This window comes from Amblyomma mixtum, chromosome 1 (genome assembly GCF_055824585.1).
Source record: "Amblyomma mixtum isolate Tamu chromosome 1, ASM5582458v1, whole genome shotgun sequence".
NCBI lineage: Eukaryota > Metazoa > Arthropoda > Arachnida > Ixodida > Ixodidae > Amblyomma > Amblyomma mixtum.
Window position 1 is genome coordinate 138,300,019 of NC_143012.1, and position 14,930 is coordinate 138,314,948.

General features: G+C 50.6%; 1 protein-coding gene across 2 annotated transcripts in view; it reads left to right on the forward strand.

The window, feature by feature from the left end:
• Nucleotides 1-14,930, forward strand: part of LOC149367712 (protein O-mannosyl-transferase Tmtc3-like) — a 419,945-nt gene that overhangs the window by 366,094 nt on the left and 38,921 nt on the right. For both annotated transcript variants that reach the window (XM_089557174.1, XM_089557183.1), the window contains 2 exons: nt 429-646; nt 1,179-1,455. In XM_089557174.1, coding sequence (XP_089413300.1) covers nt 429-646; nt 1,179-1,455 — 495 coding nt within the window. The remainder of the gene's footprint in view (nt 1-428; nt 647-1,178; nt 1,456-14,930) is intronic.

Consider the following 14,930-nt stretch of genomic DNA (forward strand, 5'->3'; position numbering starts at 1 on the left):
ACCAGCTGAGCTAACCGGGACGGCTAGCTTATGATAGGGCGAGAGCGAATTGATCAATAACTCGAAGTGGGAACAGTGTTGGTCAAATGTTTAGGGGAAACCCCCAAGGTGTAGTAGATTTGTAATAAGGGAGTAATTACTCATTGACGTCCACCCGAGCGCAGCCATACGGCTACAAAAAGACATACGGTCCAGGACGAACTTTTCTTTAACTACGAAGTTTCTGAGAAAGCTGTATAGCCTTCCTTTGTAGCCGTATGGCTGCGCTCGGGTGGATGTCAATGAGTAATTACTTCCTTATTACAAATCTACTCCCCCTTGGGGGATTCCCCTAAACATTTGACCTTCCTCTCTAATGTTGGACGAGCAGGAGTGCACAGCGCTGTTCCCCTTCCTTGAGTACAGCTGTCCCAACTGGTCGGCCGCAGGTACGGCCCCCGGACGTGGTGCGTGGCCTGCTATGGGGCGTCGGCTGCGGAGGAGGAGGCTCCCCATCTGCCGCTGCAGTGTCGCGCTCCCCGCGGCTGCACTCCTGCGGCTGGCTGCGCGACTGTGCCCAGCGCCTCGGCACCCTCACACTGGGCGCCCTGGTGCTTCTGGCCGCCCGGCTGCACGTCATGGGCGCACAGCTGCCCGTATTCACCAAGTGAGTCCGCTCCTTCTTGTTTCCGCGCCGTGGTGAGCGCGTTTTACGGTGCAGTTGTTTGTTGCTGGAAACCGCGGCTTAGAAACCGACGCCCTTGGTCTGCGATGGCAACATTCCGAATCGTTTCGCTCACTCTTTTGCTGGCGTGAACGCGCCAACTGTGCGCGGGTTCCGAAGCCGCGTCGGGTGCTGGGTTTATTTGTTCTAATCCCCTCATTCCCTTCCCCAGTTGAGAGTAGCCAGCCGGAAACCTTTCTGTTTAACATCCCTGCCTTTCCCCCTCTTTGTAATCCCTCTCTCTCTCTGACTGAGCCATGATGAGCTCCAGCCACTGTGGACGCGCAGTAGCGGCCCACAGGCCAGAGCGACGCTTCCGTACCTCTGCAGCCATGGCATCAAGCGCGGAGCACTTGCGAGGTTATACGATGCCAGTCCTTGCATGCGCGCGATGATGTATTACGCCTGTCGATCAGGAAAGAGCGGGCAGCTAGACGACCTCTTCGTCCTGCGCTCACCCTGACTGCGCGTGCAGGTTCGACAACCCGGCGGCCGTGGCTCCGAGCCCGGTGCGTCAGCTGACCTTCCTGTACCTGCCGGCGGTGAACGCGTGGCTGCTGCTGTGCCCGCACGCGCTCTGCTGCGACTGGACCATGGGCAGCGTGGCGCTGCTGCGCTCGCTGGCCGACCCCAGGAACGCCGCCTCGCTCGCCCTCTACGCGGCGCTGGGGGCGCTCGCCTACGCGGCCCTCTTCTCCTCGGCACGACACCGCACCGCCGAAGGGGCCACGCGCGACAACGTCATCTTCCTCGTGAGTGTTGTGCTCGCGCTTTGATCTTTGCGCTGAAGCCGCTGTATCCGCAAGTTGCGTTTGTTGGTCGTGCTGCTTTCTCATTTATTTGTTTCTGCTCACCTATACCATTCAGCAAAGCGGAAAGTTGGGCAAGTTGGATAACGTTCATGATGTAAACAATAGCGCACAGAGAACACACGGGACGGAAAGTAAACGACGCAGACAAGCGCTAACTCGCAACTGAGGTTTATTGCTGACGCGCGCAATATAAGGTAGTCACTTTAAAAACATAAAACAAAAACAACCACAAACAGTCCCTCCTGGAAAGACCAAGTCAGAGGAAAAAATTGAAATTGAAGCATCAGGCGCCACTCATCGCTGTGGAAGGTCAGTTAAAAAAACCGTTATCAAAAAAGGAATTCAATGCAACGCTGAGGCTAAAAAATCGATTTCACAGTCTGCCAAGTTAACAGAGGGCTCACTGATACACGGATTCCGACATTTCCTAATATGGTATGCTTCCATTATCTCGCAGTAGCGCTTGTCTGCGTCGTTTACTTTCCGTCCCGTGTGTTCCCTGTGCGCTATTGTTTACATCACCTATACCACATGGTGCGGGCCTGCCTAGTGCAATACGCAAACAGCCATTATAAGTCAGCCGACTAGGGAAGGCTGGGAGGCGGCCCTGTCCATCTCGGACCTTGAAGCCCAGCCCACCCTGGCCCAGAGAGCACGGGCAGCGGCGGCGGCCAATGGCGTCCCAGAATAGGGAATGCCACCCAGGTCAACGACCATCCACACCTCCCTTTCCCAAATTCAATGCAGTGCTGTAATAAATGTTCTTGCCTCCTCCTTTTCTTAAATGCATTACTGGCATGTCAGGCCTCACGCGAGAGTGGATGGTTCATAGTGAGACGGTTTACAGCTACGCAGTGTATATACAGTCGAGTGAACAATGGCATGAGAACAGCGACACAGAGAAGGGCGCGCCCCAACGCCCGCGGCTGCAGGCCGGGGATATGAAGGTGGGAGACATCGCCTTGGATGCTGGTGGGAACGTGTTGTTCCTCGGCGGCCTCCTCAGCCAGTCGGACGAGTCTCTGCTGGGTCTCGGGGCCCGAGCTCCTCAGCAGGGCTTCCCAGGCTACTTCACTATCGATATTCAGTGCCCTTCCCGGTTCCAGACAATGTGGCCGAGGGACCCCCTCTCGCCGCAGTGTTGACAATGAGGCGATCTTAATTCGGGGAACATATATTGCGTTCACGAGAACTGCATTCGGGTACGTATTAATAGGTTTGGAGTCGCCTCCAGGCTGTCGCCTGTTTATTATCTAACGACGCGTCTGGCGGTGGCGCCAGCCTGCGCTCTGGTCTGTAGTGTTGTGCAATCTCTCTGAATTTTACCATGCGCTCTCCGTTCCCTTGGTGGAGGGGTCCCGAAACAGTCCGGCGGTAAGTGCCTCGGGCTAGCTCGTGTGCCGCCCCGTTGCCAGGGGCGGAGGCATGTGCCGGCGTCCAAATTAACCTGATTGCTCTCGCAGGGCTCTGTTGTGATAAAATTCTCGCCACAGAGGGCGAAATCACGCCCTTAACGAAATTTAGGATGGCATATTTGCTATCGCTGATTACGAATGTTGCTTCCGTGCTCGCTCAAGCCAGCGCTATTGCAACTTCTTCCGCCTCTTCGGCCGCCCTGGTTCTGATCGTTGCGGCCGTAACCGCTTCCCCTTGCTCGTCCACTACCACGGCGACCGCCTTACGGTCTCGCCCGCACGCCGCGTCTGTCTACGCCACCAGTTTCTGCTGCGTGATGTTGTAGCGTCGACAAATGGCCTCCACTCATTTTTTTTTTAAACTGCGTTATGTTCAGGGTGCATGTTCCTCGGTAACGGTGGTATTACCAGCTTCTCCCTGGCGTTTCTGTCCAACTCAATCTTTGGGGGAGATCCCCCACTGGGCGCTATCCCAACACTCTCGAGTAGCGCCCGGCCAGTATTTGTGCCGCTGAGCCTCTGCATCTGAGCTACACGCATCGCTTATGCCATTCCTGACCAAGTGTTGGGCACACCGAGCGACAAGAGTATCTCGGTGGACGTACACCCAGGTAGTTCTAGCGCAAACCCGCGATAATCGGAAATCTCAGACCCATATCGCTAGCATCGTGTGTGGGAAAGCTCATGGAGCACGTAGTGCAAACAAGACTGCTCAAATACCTCGAGCACGAGGGACTCATGCCCCACACCGTGATCGGATTCAGACCCAGCTTGTGCACACAGGACATAATGCTGCAACTAAAGCACGACGTAAGAGACTCGCGGTCGAAGGACCCGAAGGTAATCCGAGGACTAGATCGTACGAAGGCATTTGGTAATGCCAAACATGAGGCTATTCTAGACGGCCTTATCAACCTAAACATCGGAAATAAGACTTTCGGGTACGTCAGGGACTTCCTCTCAACCGGCCGGCTCGAATAAAATTTCTATTCGCGGAATCCCCAACCACTGAATTAGGAAGCAAGGGTACCCCGCAAGGGTTGGTGCTATCACCACTCTTGTTTAACGTAGCCCTGTTGGCGCTCCCGGCGAAATTGGAAAAAGTTGAGGGACTTTTCAGCTTATATGCTGATGATATCACGATGTGGATCAATCGCGGCAGTGGCTCGGAAATCGAAGCTAAACTACAAAAGGCAACTGACATAATAGTCAAATGTGCGGCCGAAAAGGGACTCGCCTCCACTCTGTGCGAAAAAAAATGAAAGGAATTGGTGTCTACCCAGTCAAAAAAAAACCATTGGGTCCAATTGAAATGTCGAACTGTACCCAATTGTGCCCGATTGGTAGCCAAATGGACCCAACTGAACTCAGAAAAGCCAATTGGGAATCCAACTGGTATTGCTAATTCCAATTTGACATTAAAACTGGTTTCTCAGCTTCCAATTGGACTCTGGTATCCAACTGGGGAGACCAATTGGTTTCTCTTATTCCATTTGGCCAGTCCAATTAGTCTCTCCGCTTTCAATTCCAGTCCAGTTCCCTCGGCCATTTGAACTGAATTATCCAACTGGTTACCGGGACTCCATTGGTTTCATCGGTTTCAGTTGGATTGCCTAGTTGGTCCCCTGGGTTCCAAACTAATGGTCAAATTGTAGAAGGCCGAGTTGATTCCCTGTTACCAATTGGTCCCGCCGCGGTGGCTCTGTGGTACGGCGCTCGGCTGCTGACCCAAAAGACGTGGATTTGATCCCGGCCACGGTGGTCGAATTTCGATGGAGGCGAAATTGTAGAGGCCCGTGTACTGTGTGATATCAGTGCACGTAAAGAACCCCAGGTGGTCGAAATTTCCGGAGCCCTTCACCGCTGCGTCCCTCGTAGCCTTAGTCGCTTTGGGACGTTAAGCCCCATAAACCAAACCAAACATTACCAATTGGATAGTGCGCTAGTCAGGTAACAGAGCATTGCAAGCAAGCCAACATGAAGGTCCAACTCAACGTACCAGATGGTTAAAGATGCACGATAAGAAAATTTCCGATTGGGAAAAACCAATTGGACGCCAACGACTGCCTTGATTGGAATCTGAAAATGGCTTTTTATTAACACAGAACAGTGAACTAATGTAGTAAAAGGTATAAGATATGAGCTGCTTTATCTGCTGCTGTCACTGCGGGTATGAATCAATGAAATAACTTCGTTCAATGAACAAGCGCCACTGGCTCCAGCAGAAGGGTCTCGTGAATGGGGTATACAAGTTGGAGCAAAAGTGTGTTCTGTGGATATATATACAAGTGTTACTTTTGTGTGACAGTGCACACTTGTTTGTCTTCACTTGTAAATATTCTTGGAATTCTCACAGTTTCAGTTCTCATGCAAAAATGTTGGCACTTAACGCACAGCGTCTCTTGAAGTCATGAGAGAATACTCAATCGGCCCGACATGCCGTGGCGGCGCCACAGAGAAGCTTCGTTTGCCGGTGTCTTAAATTGCAGGGCCACCTCTGAAGATTCTTTGTCCAATGAAGCATCAGGAACCTCCCTTGCCCTCCTAGGGCTTTACTTGACTAGGCCGAATCCAGCTATCTCGGCATATACCTCCTCACACCACCATCACTCCCTTACTCTACCCGCACCTCATAATTCCGGAAGGCGCACATGTCAGGAAAGGGCAACCAGTCAGCATATACCTCCTGCGTTAGAACGGACTGTTCTCCAAAAATTGACCTCAATGACCGCGACCGTTCTACAGCGTGTGGAAACACGCTGAACAGTGCTATTAGCACGAAACGTTCACACGTAATTCCAGAGTCTTTCATAACAAGCAGGAATCTTATATAGGGTAGAGGATGATCTCATTGCACTTTTTAAGAGTCTGCAGAAAGCATGTCCCAAACAACCATAGCATTATAACACAACACAAAAAATGTCATTGTTCAGTGGCTTCTCGTTGCTCGTAAAGGTAGCGATTCAGTAACCACGGCACAAACGTATCCTTGGCGCGAAGGCAGGTTCTAACGTGTAATGCCCACGTTCGAAGTCTGAAAAAGGCTTTTTGCAGCTTATTGAATCTACATTCTCTGAACGTGCTTTAATGCGCCGGTGTCAGGAAAGGCTAGGTAGGGCGGCAGGGAGACACGATCTCACCTATGCTATTCACTGCCTGTTTACACGAGGTATCCCGGGGCCTAGAATGGGAACAGTTGGGGATAAGAGTTAATGGAGAATACCTAAGTAATTTGCGATTCGCTGATGACATTGCCTTTCCAAGTCACTCAGGACATCGACTGCAAAGCATAATAAATGAGTTAGACAGGCAGAGCAGAATGGTGGTGCTAAAAATTAACATGCAGAACACCAAAGTAATGTTCAACAGCCTAGCAAGGGAACAGCAGTTCGTAATTGGTAGCCAGATGCTGGAAGTAGTAAGAGACTATGTCTATTTAGGGCAGGTAGTGACAGCTGATCCGGATCATGAGAGGGAAATAACTAGAAGAATAAGAATGAGGTCGAGCGCATATGGCTGGTTCTCTCAGATCATGAATGGCAGTTTTCCAATATCCCTCAAGAGAAAAGTATACAACAGCTGTATCTTACCGGTACTCACCTATGGGGCAGAAATGTGGAGGCTAGCAAAGACGGTGCAGCTTAAGTTAAGGACAACGCAGCGAGCTATGGAAAGAAAATTGATAGGTCTTACGTTAAGAGATCGGAAGAGGGCGGAGTGGGTGAGAGAACAAACGCGCGTTAATGATATTCTAGTGGAAATCAAGAGGAAGAAGTGGGCTTGGACAGGGCATGTAATGCGATGGCAGGATAACCGCTGGTCCTTAAGGGTAACGGAGTGTATTCCAAGAGAAGGCAAGCGTAGCAGGGGGTGGCAGAAAGTCAGGTGGGCGGATGAGATTTTAGAAGTTTGCGGGGATAGAGTGGCGGCAACGGGCAAAGGACAGGGTTAACTGGAGATACATGGTAGAGGTATTTGCCCTGCAGTGGGCGTAGTCAGGCTGATGATGATGATGATGATAGGGTAGAAGAAGTAATGACTTCAACAAAACTTGGATAGGGCCTAGTTGGTACATTATGTTGTGAAGGTAAAGGATGCGCAATCAAAGGACGAACCACGAAGAAAGACACAGGGACAAACACAAGCGCACTAACAACTGTTTATTTCTTCCTTGAAACGCTTATACACCTGGCCACGCATGCTCAAAAGCAATCTCTAACCACAATAGTCATGCCAACGGCTGGTAACGCAGACGTGAACGCAAAAAGTTGATTTCGGCAACGTACAGAGCCACGGACGTGTCACTGATACAATCTACCGCGTTTTCCTTTATGTGGAAAGCTTCCAAAGCCAGCCGCGCTTGTTCATTTCTACTTCTTCCCAGTATCACGGTCTCGTCAAGTCGCGGTGCGCAATTGCGGCAAGAACTAAGATGGGACACAAGGTGTGCCCCTTTGTCTGTGTTGTTCCTGACTTTATTTGCATGTTCCCTGAGTCGCTCGTTTATGCACCGCCCTGTCTGCCCGATGTAGGTCTTACCACATGAAAGAGGGAAGGAGTATACCACCCCTGTGGCGCAAGGGATGTAGGTAGACCCGTGCCTGATTAGGCATCCACTCCTTCTATCACCGCAAGTGCGGGCGCACAGCTTCGCCAGTTTATTCGGCGCAGAAAACGCCAGAGGGACACCATGCCTTCCTGCAACTCTCTTGAGGTGATGAGACACCTTATGCAGATATGGCACCACCACAGGCCTGAACGCTTCGCGTTCACTCGTCCCTCTCAAACTTGGCGTACCGGTCTTCATCTTTCGTATCAGGGCCTCGGCAACCGCCGTCAAGAGCGACATAGGGAAACCTGCTGCCGAAAGCCGGCGGACCTGATTGTCAAAGCTTGCCTGCAATTGATGCTCACACGACTTTTTGAGAGCCGAATCCATGCAATGGGTAGCAATGCCTCTTTTCACAATCTTGGAATGCTCTGATTTGTACGGCAAAAGTTCCTTTTTTGCACGAGGTTGGTAAGACCAACATACATGCCGCACGCACGTTTTCTGCGCCGAATAAACTGGCGAAGCTGTGCGCCCGCACTTGCGGTGATAGAAGGAGTGGATGCCTAATCAGGCACGGGTCTACCTACATCCCTTGCGCCACAGGGGTGGTATACTCCTTCCCTCTTTCATGTGGTAAGACCTACATCGGGCAGACAGGGCGGTGCATAAACGAGCGACTCAGGGAACATGCAAATAAAGTCAGGAACAACACAGACAAAGGGGCACTCCTTGTGTCCCATCTTAGTTCTTGCCGCAATTGCGCACCGCGACTTGACGAGACCGTGATACTGGGAAGAAGTAGAAATGAACAAGCGCGGCTGGCTTTGGAAGCTTTCCACATAAAGGAAAACGCGGTAGATTGTATCAGTGACACGTCCGTGGCTCTGTACGTTGCCGAAATCAACTTTTTGCGTTCACGTCTGCGTTACCAGCCGTTGGCATGACTATTGTGGTTAGAGATTGCTTTTGAGCATGCGTGGCCAGGTGTATAAGTAAGCGTTTCAAGGAAGAAATAAACAGTTGTTAGTGCGCTTGTGTTTGTCCCTGTGTCTTTCTTCGTGGTTCGTCCTTTGATTGCGCATCCTTTACCTTCACAACACAAGTAATGACTGATCGGAACCACCTTTGTCATCTGCTTTCTGGATAGGTCGTGCAGGCGTTCTAAGCAAAAAGAAAAAGTGATGAAACCAAGTTATCAGCACAAAATTCTCTCACAACCATGTCCAAAAAATACTGCTCAGCGCTTAGTCGCCTAATAAGCTCAGCTTCAAGGAAAGAAAATAAAAATTCTTAAATAAGTTGGTGGACAAAGATTTCACGACAGATTCATCAGACTCCATCAAGGTAAGAAAAAATTGGAGGCTTATCAAGGTTAAGCCCAGTCGATGTGAAGCATGTCCTAGCGTTTGGAGGCATCTTGACCGCATACACGCCCGGCGCAAAGACGCTGGCGCGGTTGCGGGCACAGAGACTGACGCGACGGCGGGCGCGCGCCGCCTCATCCCTGGCGTGATGTCACATATCACGTGATGCAGCGATAGTGGCGCCGCCGCCGCGTCGCGCGCGACGGCGCGAACCGAAGCGTGGAGGCCTCCGCCGGGCGACGTCCGACGGCGCGTAATGAGGCCCCATCTGCGGCCGGTGTGACGTCATCACGTGACGTCACATCATGTGATCTCACTTCAAGGTCAATGGTGGCCACCGCCGGGAGGCGACCGACGGCGCGATATGAGGCCCCATCTGCAGCCGGTGTGACGTCATCACGTGACGTCATGTCACGTGACCTACTTGAAGGTCACTTGAAGGTCAATGGTGGCCGCCGCCGGGCGTCGCGCGAAGGCCCGAAACCTACGTTAATATGCTTCGCATAAAAATTTTGCCTACTCATAGGCTTCCGTTGTAGCACATTTACGCTCTTCCTCGCACAATGTAGCACTTGCAACAGTGTCACAATGCAACGTCTCAGCGAAGATGTCGCAAATTTGTGTCTGTACTGACCCGAAGTGCTCCCAACCCATCCAAGCCCGCTTTTTGTAGCATACTCTTTTTTTGCGAAAGCATTATTGTGCTCACTTTCAAGGTTAAGTCCGCAAAATGTGTCCGCAGAAAATTTGTCCGCAAACAAATAGCACCATGGGACGTCACGCATCGACGTCACGCCAAGTGACGTGATCGGTGTAATATCTTGTAAGGGAAAACTTGTGAGCGGTGTAATATGTCGTGATGAAGATGATGACGCCACATCATTGATTATTTAACGCTAATGAACGTTAATAAATTAACACGAATTAACATACCTGATCAGTGTTAAATGTTGTAATTAGGTAACTCAAAGACTGATAGGTGTAATTGTGACATATTAGTGGTAGTGTTGGCGGAAAGTTAGGTGTGTGGATGAGATTGAGAAGTTTGCGGGGATACAGTGACCGCAACTGGCAAAGGACAGGGTTAATTGGAGAAAGACATGGGAAAGGCCTCTGCCCTGCAGTGGGCGTAGTCAGGCTGAGGATGATGATGATAATAGTGTTACGTCATATCAAGTCACGTGACAACGATGTAATGTGATGTCGTGCAACGTCACGGGACAGATGATTGCGAAGAATTCAGGCCAATTCAACAGTAATCTGCATGCCCCAATCCCCACACCCTGATCCATGAAGGTGCAGAAATCTCAGCATTGGCGTCACTGGCTGACCTCAATGTGGTGGAAGCATTCCCAGCTACGTTCACACCAAAATTTTGAGCAACTGTTCGTCGTACAGCGTCCCGGGTGACGCCATAGCATTTCTCTTTGCATGTAGCTTACATGTTCTAGTTAAGTTTGAGACTAGCTTGCAAAAGGGATTCGGAGGGATGACAGATGCACCTTCAGTTTCATGCTTTAGAGGTTTTTTTTTTTTTAAGGTTTGTTTAAACGGAATACAAATCAATCATAAGTGCGTAACAAAAATGAGTACAGTAAGAGGTCTCAAAGTAAAACTGTCTGGGGGACCTCCCACCAGAAATACGTGGGTATAAGAACACTAGTTTGGCACGAGTTTGGGGTGACGGAAAACTGTCGTCCTCACAACAGTGTGCAGTAACGTAGAGGGCGCATGCAGCGGTCCTGACGGCGCCCGCGTAAGTACTACTCTGCCTAGGAGAAATTCGTCGCTGACACGAGCTGTAGGGCAGAACAATCATTTACTCGCGCGACGGGGTCTCCGAAACTGCTGAAGCTGAAAGGTTCTGTAGGTGCAAAATCCGCCAGCTTTCTCCTTATGTCCCTCATCAGATGGATTCTAGCACATGCATAGTCGATTGACACTAATTTTCAGTTCATTTTATTTTGAGGCTCCTGCCGCAAATTCGTATCTTTTTGCCGTGGACAGTAAATTGAGGTGGGTAAAAGAAAACACCTCGCTTTGAGCAAATTTTGTATTTTTATTTTGTATACCAATGTCACACAGAAAACTAAACAGGATAATAAGGTTGATTAAAACCGATTTACGTTCTTATTTTTTTCTGAACCTGTTTGAACTGGTTCAGACCGCACCGAACCTGTTCGAATCGGAACGTAATGTCGCTCCGGAGCCGAACCCGGACTAAACCCAGGCATGAATACGAACCGAACTCTAAAAAATTACAATTTCAAACCTGCATTAGCATCCGAGCTTCGGCGGCATAAGTGAGTACTGGCAGCATTCATGAGTTAGCTGCTTTATTTTCCAGGTTATGTAGGCTGCTGTTCATAATTCAGGCGAGAGAGTCGGAATGCACTCCAGCCATTCTTATATTCTCTCCCTAATTTCTCTCTCTCAATGCCTGGACCAGTGTGGTTCATCTGCCCCGGATCTCTCTCTCTCTCTCTTCATGCCTTTTATGCGGTTCGTTTCCACACCCTCTCACCCGTCTACTACTCGCTTCCACGCGTGAGCTGGTCAGGAGGATTACCTGCTGAATTTCGCAATGGAAAGCGCGCCGTACAGAGGGCAAAACGCATGTCTACAGCGACTGAACGTTCTGCAGCTCCCAATGCTGCTGCGACCAGGGAGGCAAACAATGACGGTGCAATCCTATGAGTTTAACTGCACGTGCTTGCATCCAGACCCTTTTGAACAAAATGTTATCACTAGATATCGCGTGTTCAGCTGGAAACCCTCCCAGAACGTGTTCTAGAGACGCGTTTTGCCCTCTGTACATGCACGCGTCGACGGCGATGCGGTACTCGTCGCGTCTGTCCAGCGATTCGCGTTGGCTGCGGAAGGCAGCGCCTGTAGGGGGCTTGTTTTCTGCGCCAAACAAGATGGCTGCGTTGGGCTGATTCGGACGACTCCTCTCATCCCGCGCAGGTAAGGGACGCCTTTCACGAATCCCGCATTTCGCTGAGTTGCGTATATGAGGGCGTATATGGGACGAACGGGACCAGGTGCTGTCTCAGCGATCGCTTCGTTGGGATCGACTGCCTGCAATGTCCGGCGCAAAGATAATAAAAAAAAAAACAGGAGGCAGCTAACTGGCCCTGCTTTTGCTGGTGTTGTGGCTATACCGCCCCGTGTGCAATCGCGTCGGCCTAGTAACGAAGCATAGCGACCGGACCGCGCTCGAAATAATGGAAGCCGTAATCGTCCTCTCGGAGGCTCATCGCGAGCCAGGCCTTTTCCCTCCGGTGGTCGCAGAAACAAGCTACCTTATCTCTCCTCCGTGCTTCAACAAATGTGCTCCTACCTGATCCTCACCAGCTGCTCTCCTCCTTTTCATTGCTCCTAAGGCTTTCTTTAATTCCTCTTCTATGAACAAACCAATTTGAAAATTGGGTTTGGGTTTGGGGGGTTTAACGTCCCAAAGCGACTCAGGCTATGAGGGACGCCGCAGTGAAGGGCTCCGGAAATTTCGACCACCTGGGGTTCTTTAACATGCAATGACATCGCACAGCACACGGGCCTCTAGAATTTCTCCTCCAAAGAAATTCAGCCGCCGCGTCCGGGATCGAACCCGCGTCTTTCGCGTCAGAAGTCGAGTGCCATAACCACTGAGCCACCGCGGCGGCCTTCTAACACCGAAGAGTTCTACACAGATCTATACAGTAGCCAATGTTATCAGAACGTAGTGAGAGAGAGAGTTGCGCACAGCAAGGGGACATCCCGTCAGTAACGAGAGAGGCAGTAAAGAAAGCCTTAGGAGCAATGCAAAGTTGGGGGGAGGGGGGGGGTGCAAAGGGGAGTCATGCTGATGATGATGATGATTTCATAAGAACCGATGTTTCGTTCTAATCGGTGCTATGCCGGTGGAGGCTTCACGCAGAAGGCCGGCGCCGGACAGTTTTCGCCGTCACGGACCTCTTAATGCTCTCGGATTAGAAAAGTTTGATTTGATTTGATTTATTGGGGTTTAGCATCCCAAAGCGACTCAGGCTATGAGGGACGCCGCAGTGAAGGGCTCCAGAAATTTCCACCGCCGGGGGTTCTTTAACGTGCACTGACATCGCACAGTACACGGGCCTCAAGAATTTCGCCTCCATCGAAATTCTACCGCCGCGGCCGGGATCTTTCCCCGCGTCTTTCGGGCCAGCAGCCGAGTGCCATAACCACTGAGCCACCGCGGCGGGTTGGATTGGAAAAGTGACACTATGCGGGGACTTAAGTGATGTGCTATGACCAGGGTAGCACGCTGGGCAATTGAGCTCTGATGATCGAGACTTTGACAGGCAGCTACTTGAATACAAGGCCTCCAGCCGGCTTCCGCGCATGTTTGGGCCGCATCGAAGTTCGCGCGGCGAAAAACGGCGGCAGTATCGATCTACTCCTCGTCGACTGGTATGCTACGCAAAAGGACAGAAAACATCTGTCGGCACAGCACGGCGTCAACGACGCCACCCGTTCGCTAGGTGATTTTACCTTACGCAGGGTGTTCCACCCATGGAGGAAAAAAAAACCAAGGAGGGAGCGTGACGTCACACGGCCAGCGTTCGCAAGCCGAGTGTTGACGAAGCCGTTTTCTTTCTCAGTTTTTCGCTCTCCGAGTCTGTCCTTTATGTTCTGATTCTGGTATGTTTTAGTGCGCGCGTATGTGCGACCCGCGGCGCGGGCGTCTACAGCAAGGAGGTTGCTCTACAGTCAATCTGCCGCGCTAATCTGCGCATGCGCGCGCGCAGCGGGGCTAGATTTTACCGCACGCTATCACGTGGTGTGATCACGGGGGGACACAGTTTTTTTTTACTATATCTTCCCTTGTTAAAACTAGGCTTCAAGGTTGTCGCCGGCCGCTCCCTCCTCAGTTTTTTTTCCTCCATGGTTCCACCTAAGACTTTACACATTTTATAAAAATATGCTTTCTTGAGTTAGAAGCTCCCTTTTTTGGCATAGCATTGTCATTGTTTTGGCATAGCATCAGAATACAGCTAAGTGCTAACTAACTGGCTGGTGAACTAATATTGTATAGTTATCGTTTTAACTATTACCGTTAGGCTCCTTAATTATTGATAGAGGTGCAGCCTACCGTAAGTAATATCCATGTCAGTTTTTAGAATTTCAAAAACGCGGTTAACCTCGTCGCTGTGGCCCAACAAATTTTGACTATTTCGGTGAGTTACGTGCACTGGAGAGGTTGCTTTCCCTGCAGGCTTCTCGAAAACGCATGTATTTTGCCGCGATGTACAGTCTTTGTCAAAAGTTTAGAGCCCAGGGGGTTTGCTTCTAAGCCTCGCAGTGGGACTCCTGTAACATTCGTGGCAGCCCTACCCATTGGAGGAGGCAGGATTAGAAATCATCTTACCTTAAAGGGCAGCTGCACCACTTTTTTGAGAATTTCGCGATATTCAAGGATTAAAATCTATGTAGGCTGTAGGTAAAGCATGTCAAGTGTTTTTGCACTAGCATTTAAAATAGTGACGTAATCGACGATTGAAATTTGCGCTTCTCCTCAAAGCACCGGAGAAGTGCAGGAAAACTCAGCGTGACGTCATGGAAGGTATGATTTCAAATTACCGTTGTCGTCAGCCACACCCTGCCATGACGCGTTAGACGCTACCAAACAACTCTCCGCAGGGTTCGCCTTCGATGGCGTTGGTTTTTTTCCTTCAAAGCAGGCGTTTGTGCATTGGAAATGTACCGGTACCTTCGATGACGTCATCATGCGCCCCCCCACTTGGCGTTGTGCGCTGCGGAGAAGCTTGAAGGGGCTCCGGATTTTAATCGGCGATTACTTCACTATTTCAAGTGCTAGCCCAAAAAGACTTCGCATGCTTTACCTCCAAGATTCACACATTCGACCCTCTTAAGCTCGTTGATTTCTAAAACCTATGCAGTTTCCCTTTAAGGAAATTTGGAGCGCTGGAGGTGCATTACGAACCACACAGTGTGGCTCTGAAGCAAACCCCCTGGGCTCCAAACTTTTGACAAAGGCTGTACGTACCGGAAGCGTGTACCTCTGAAGGCGTTTCATCCGGTAATGCCAATCAGCTCATGCTG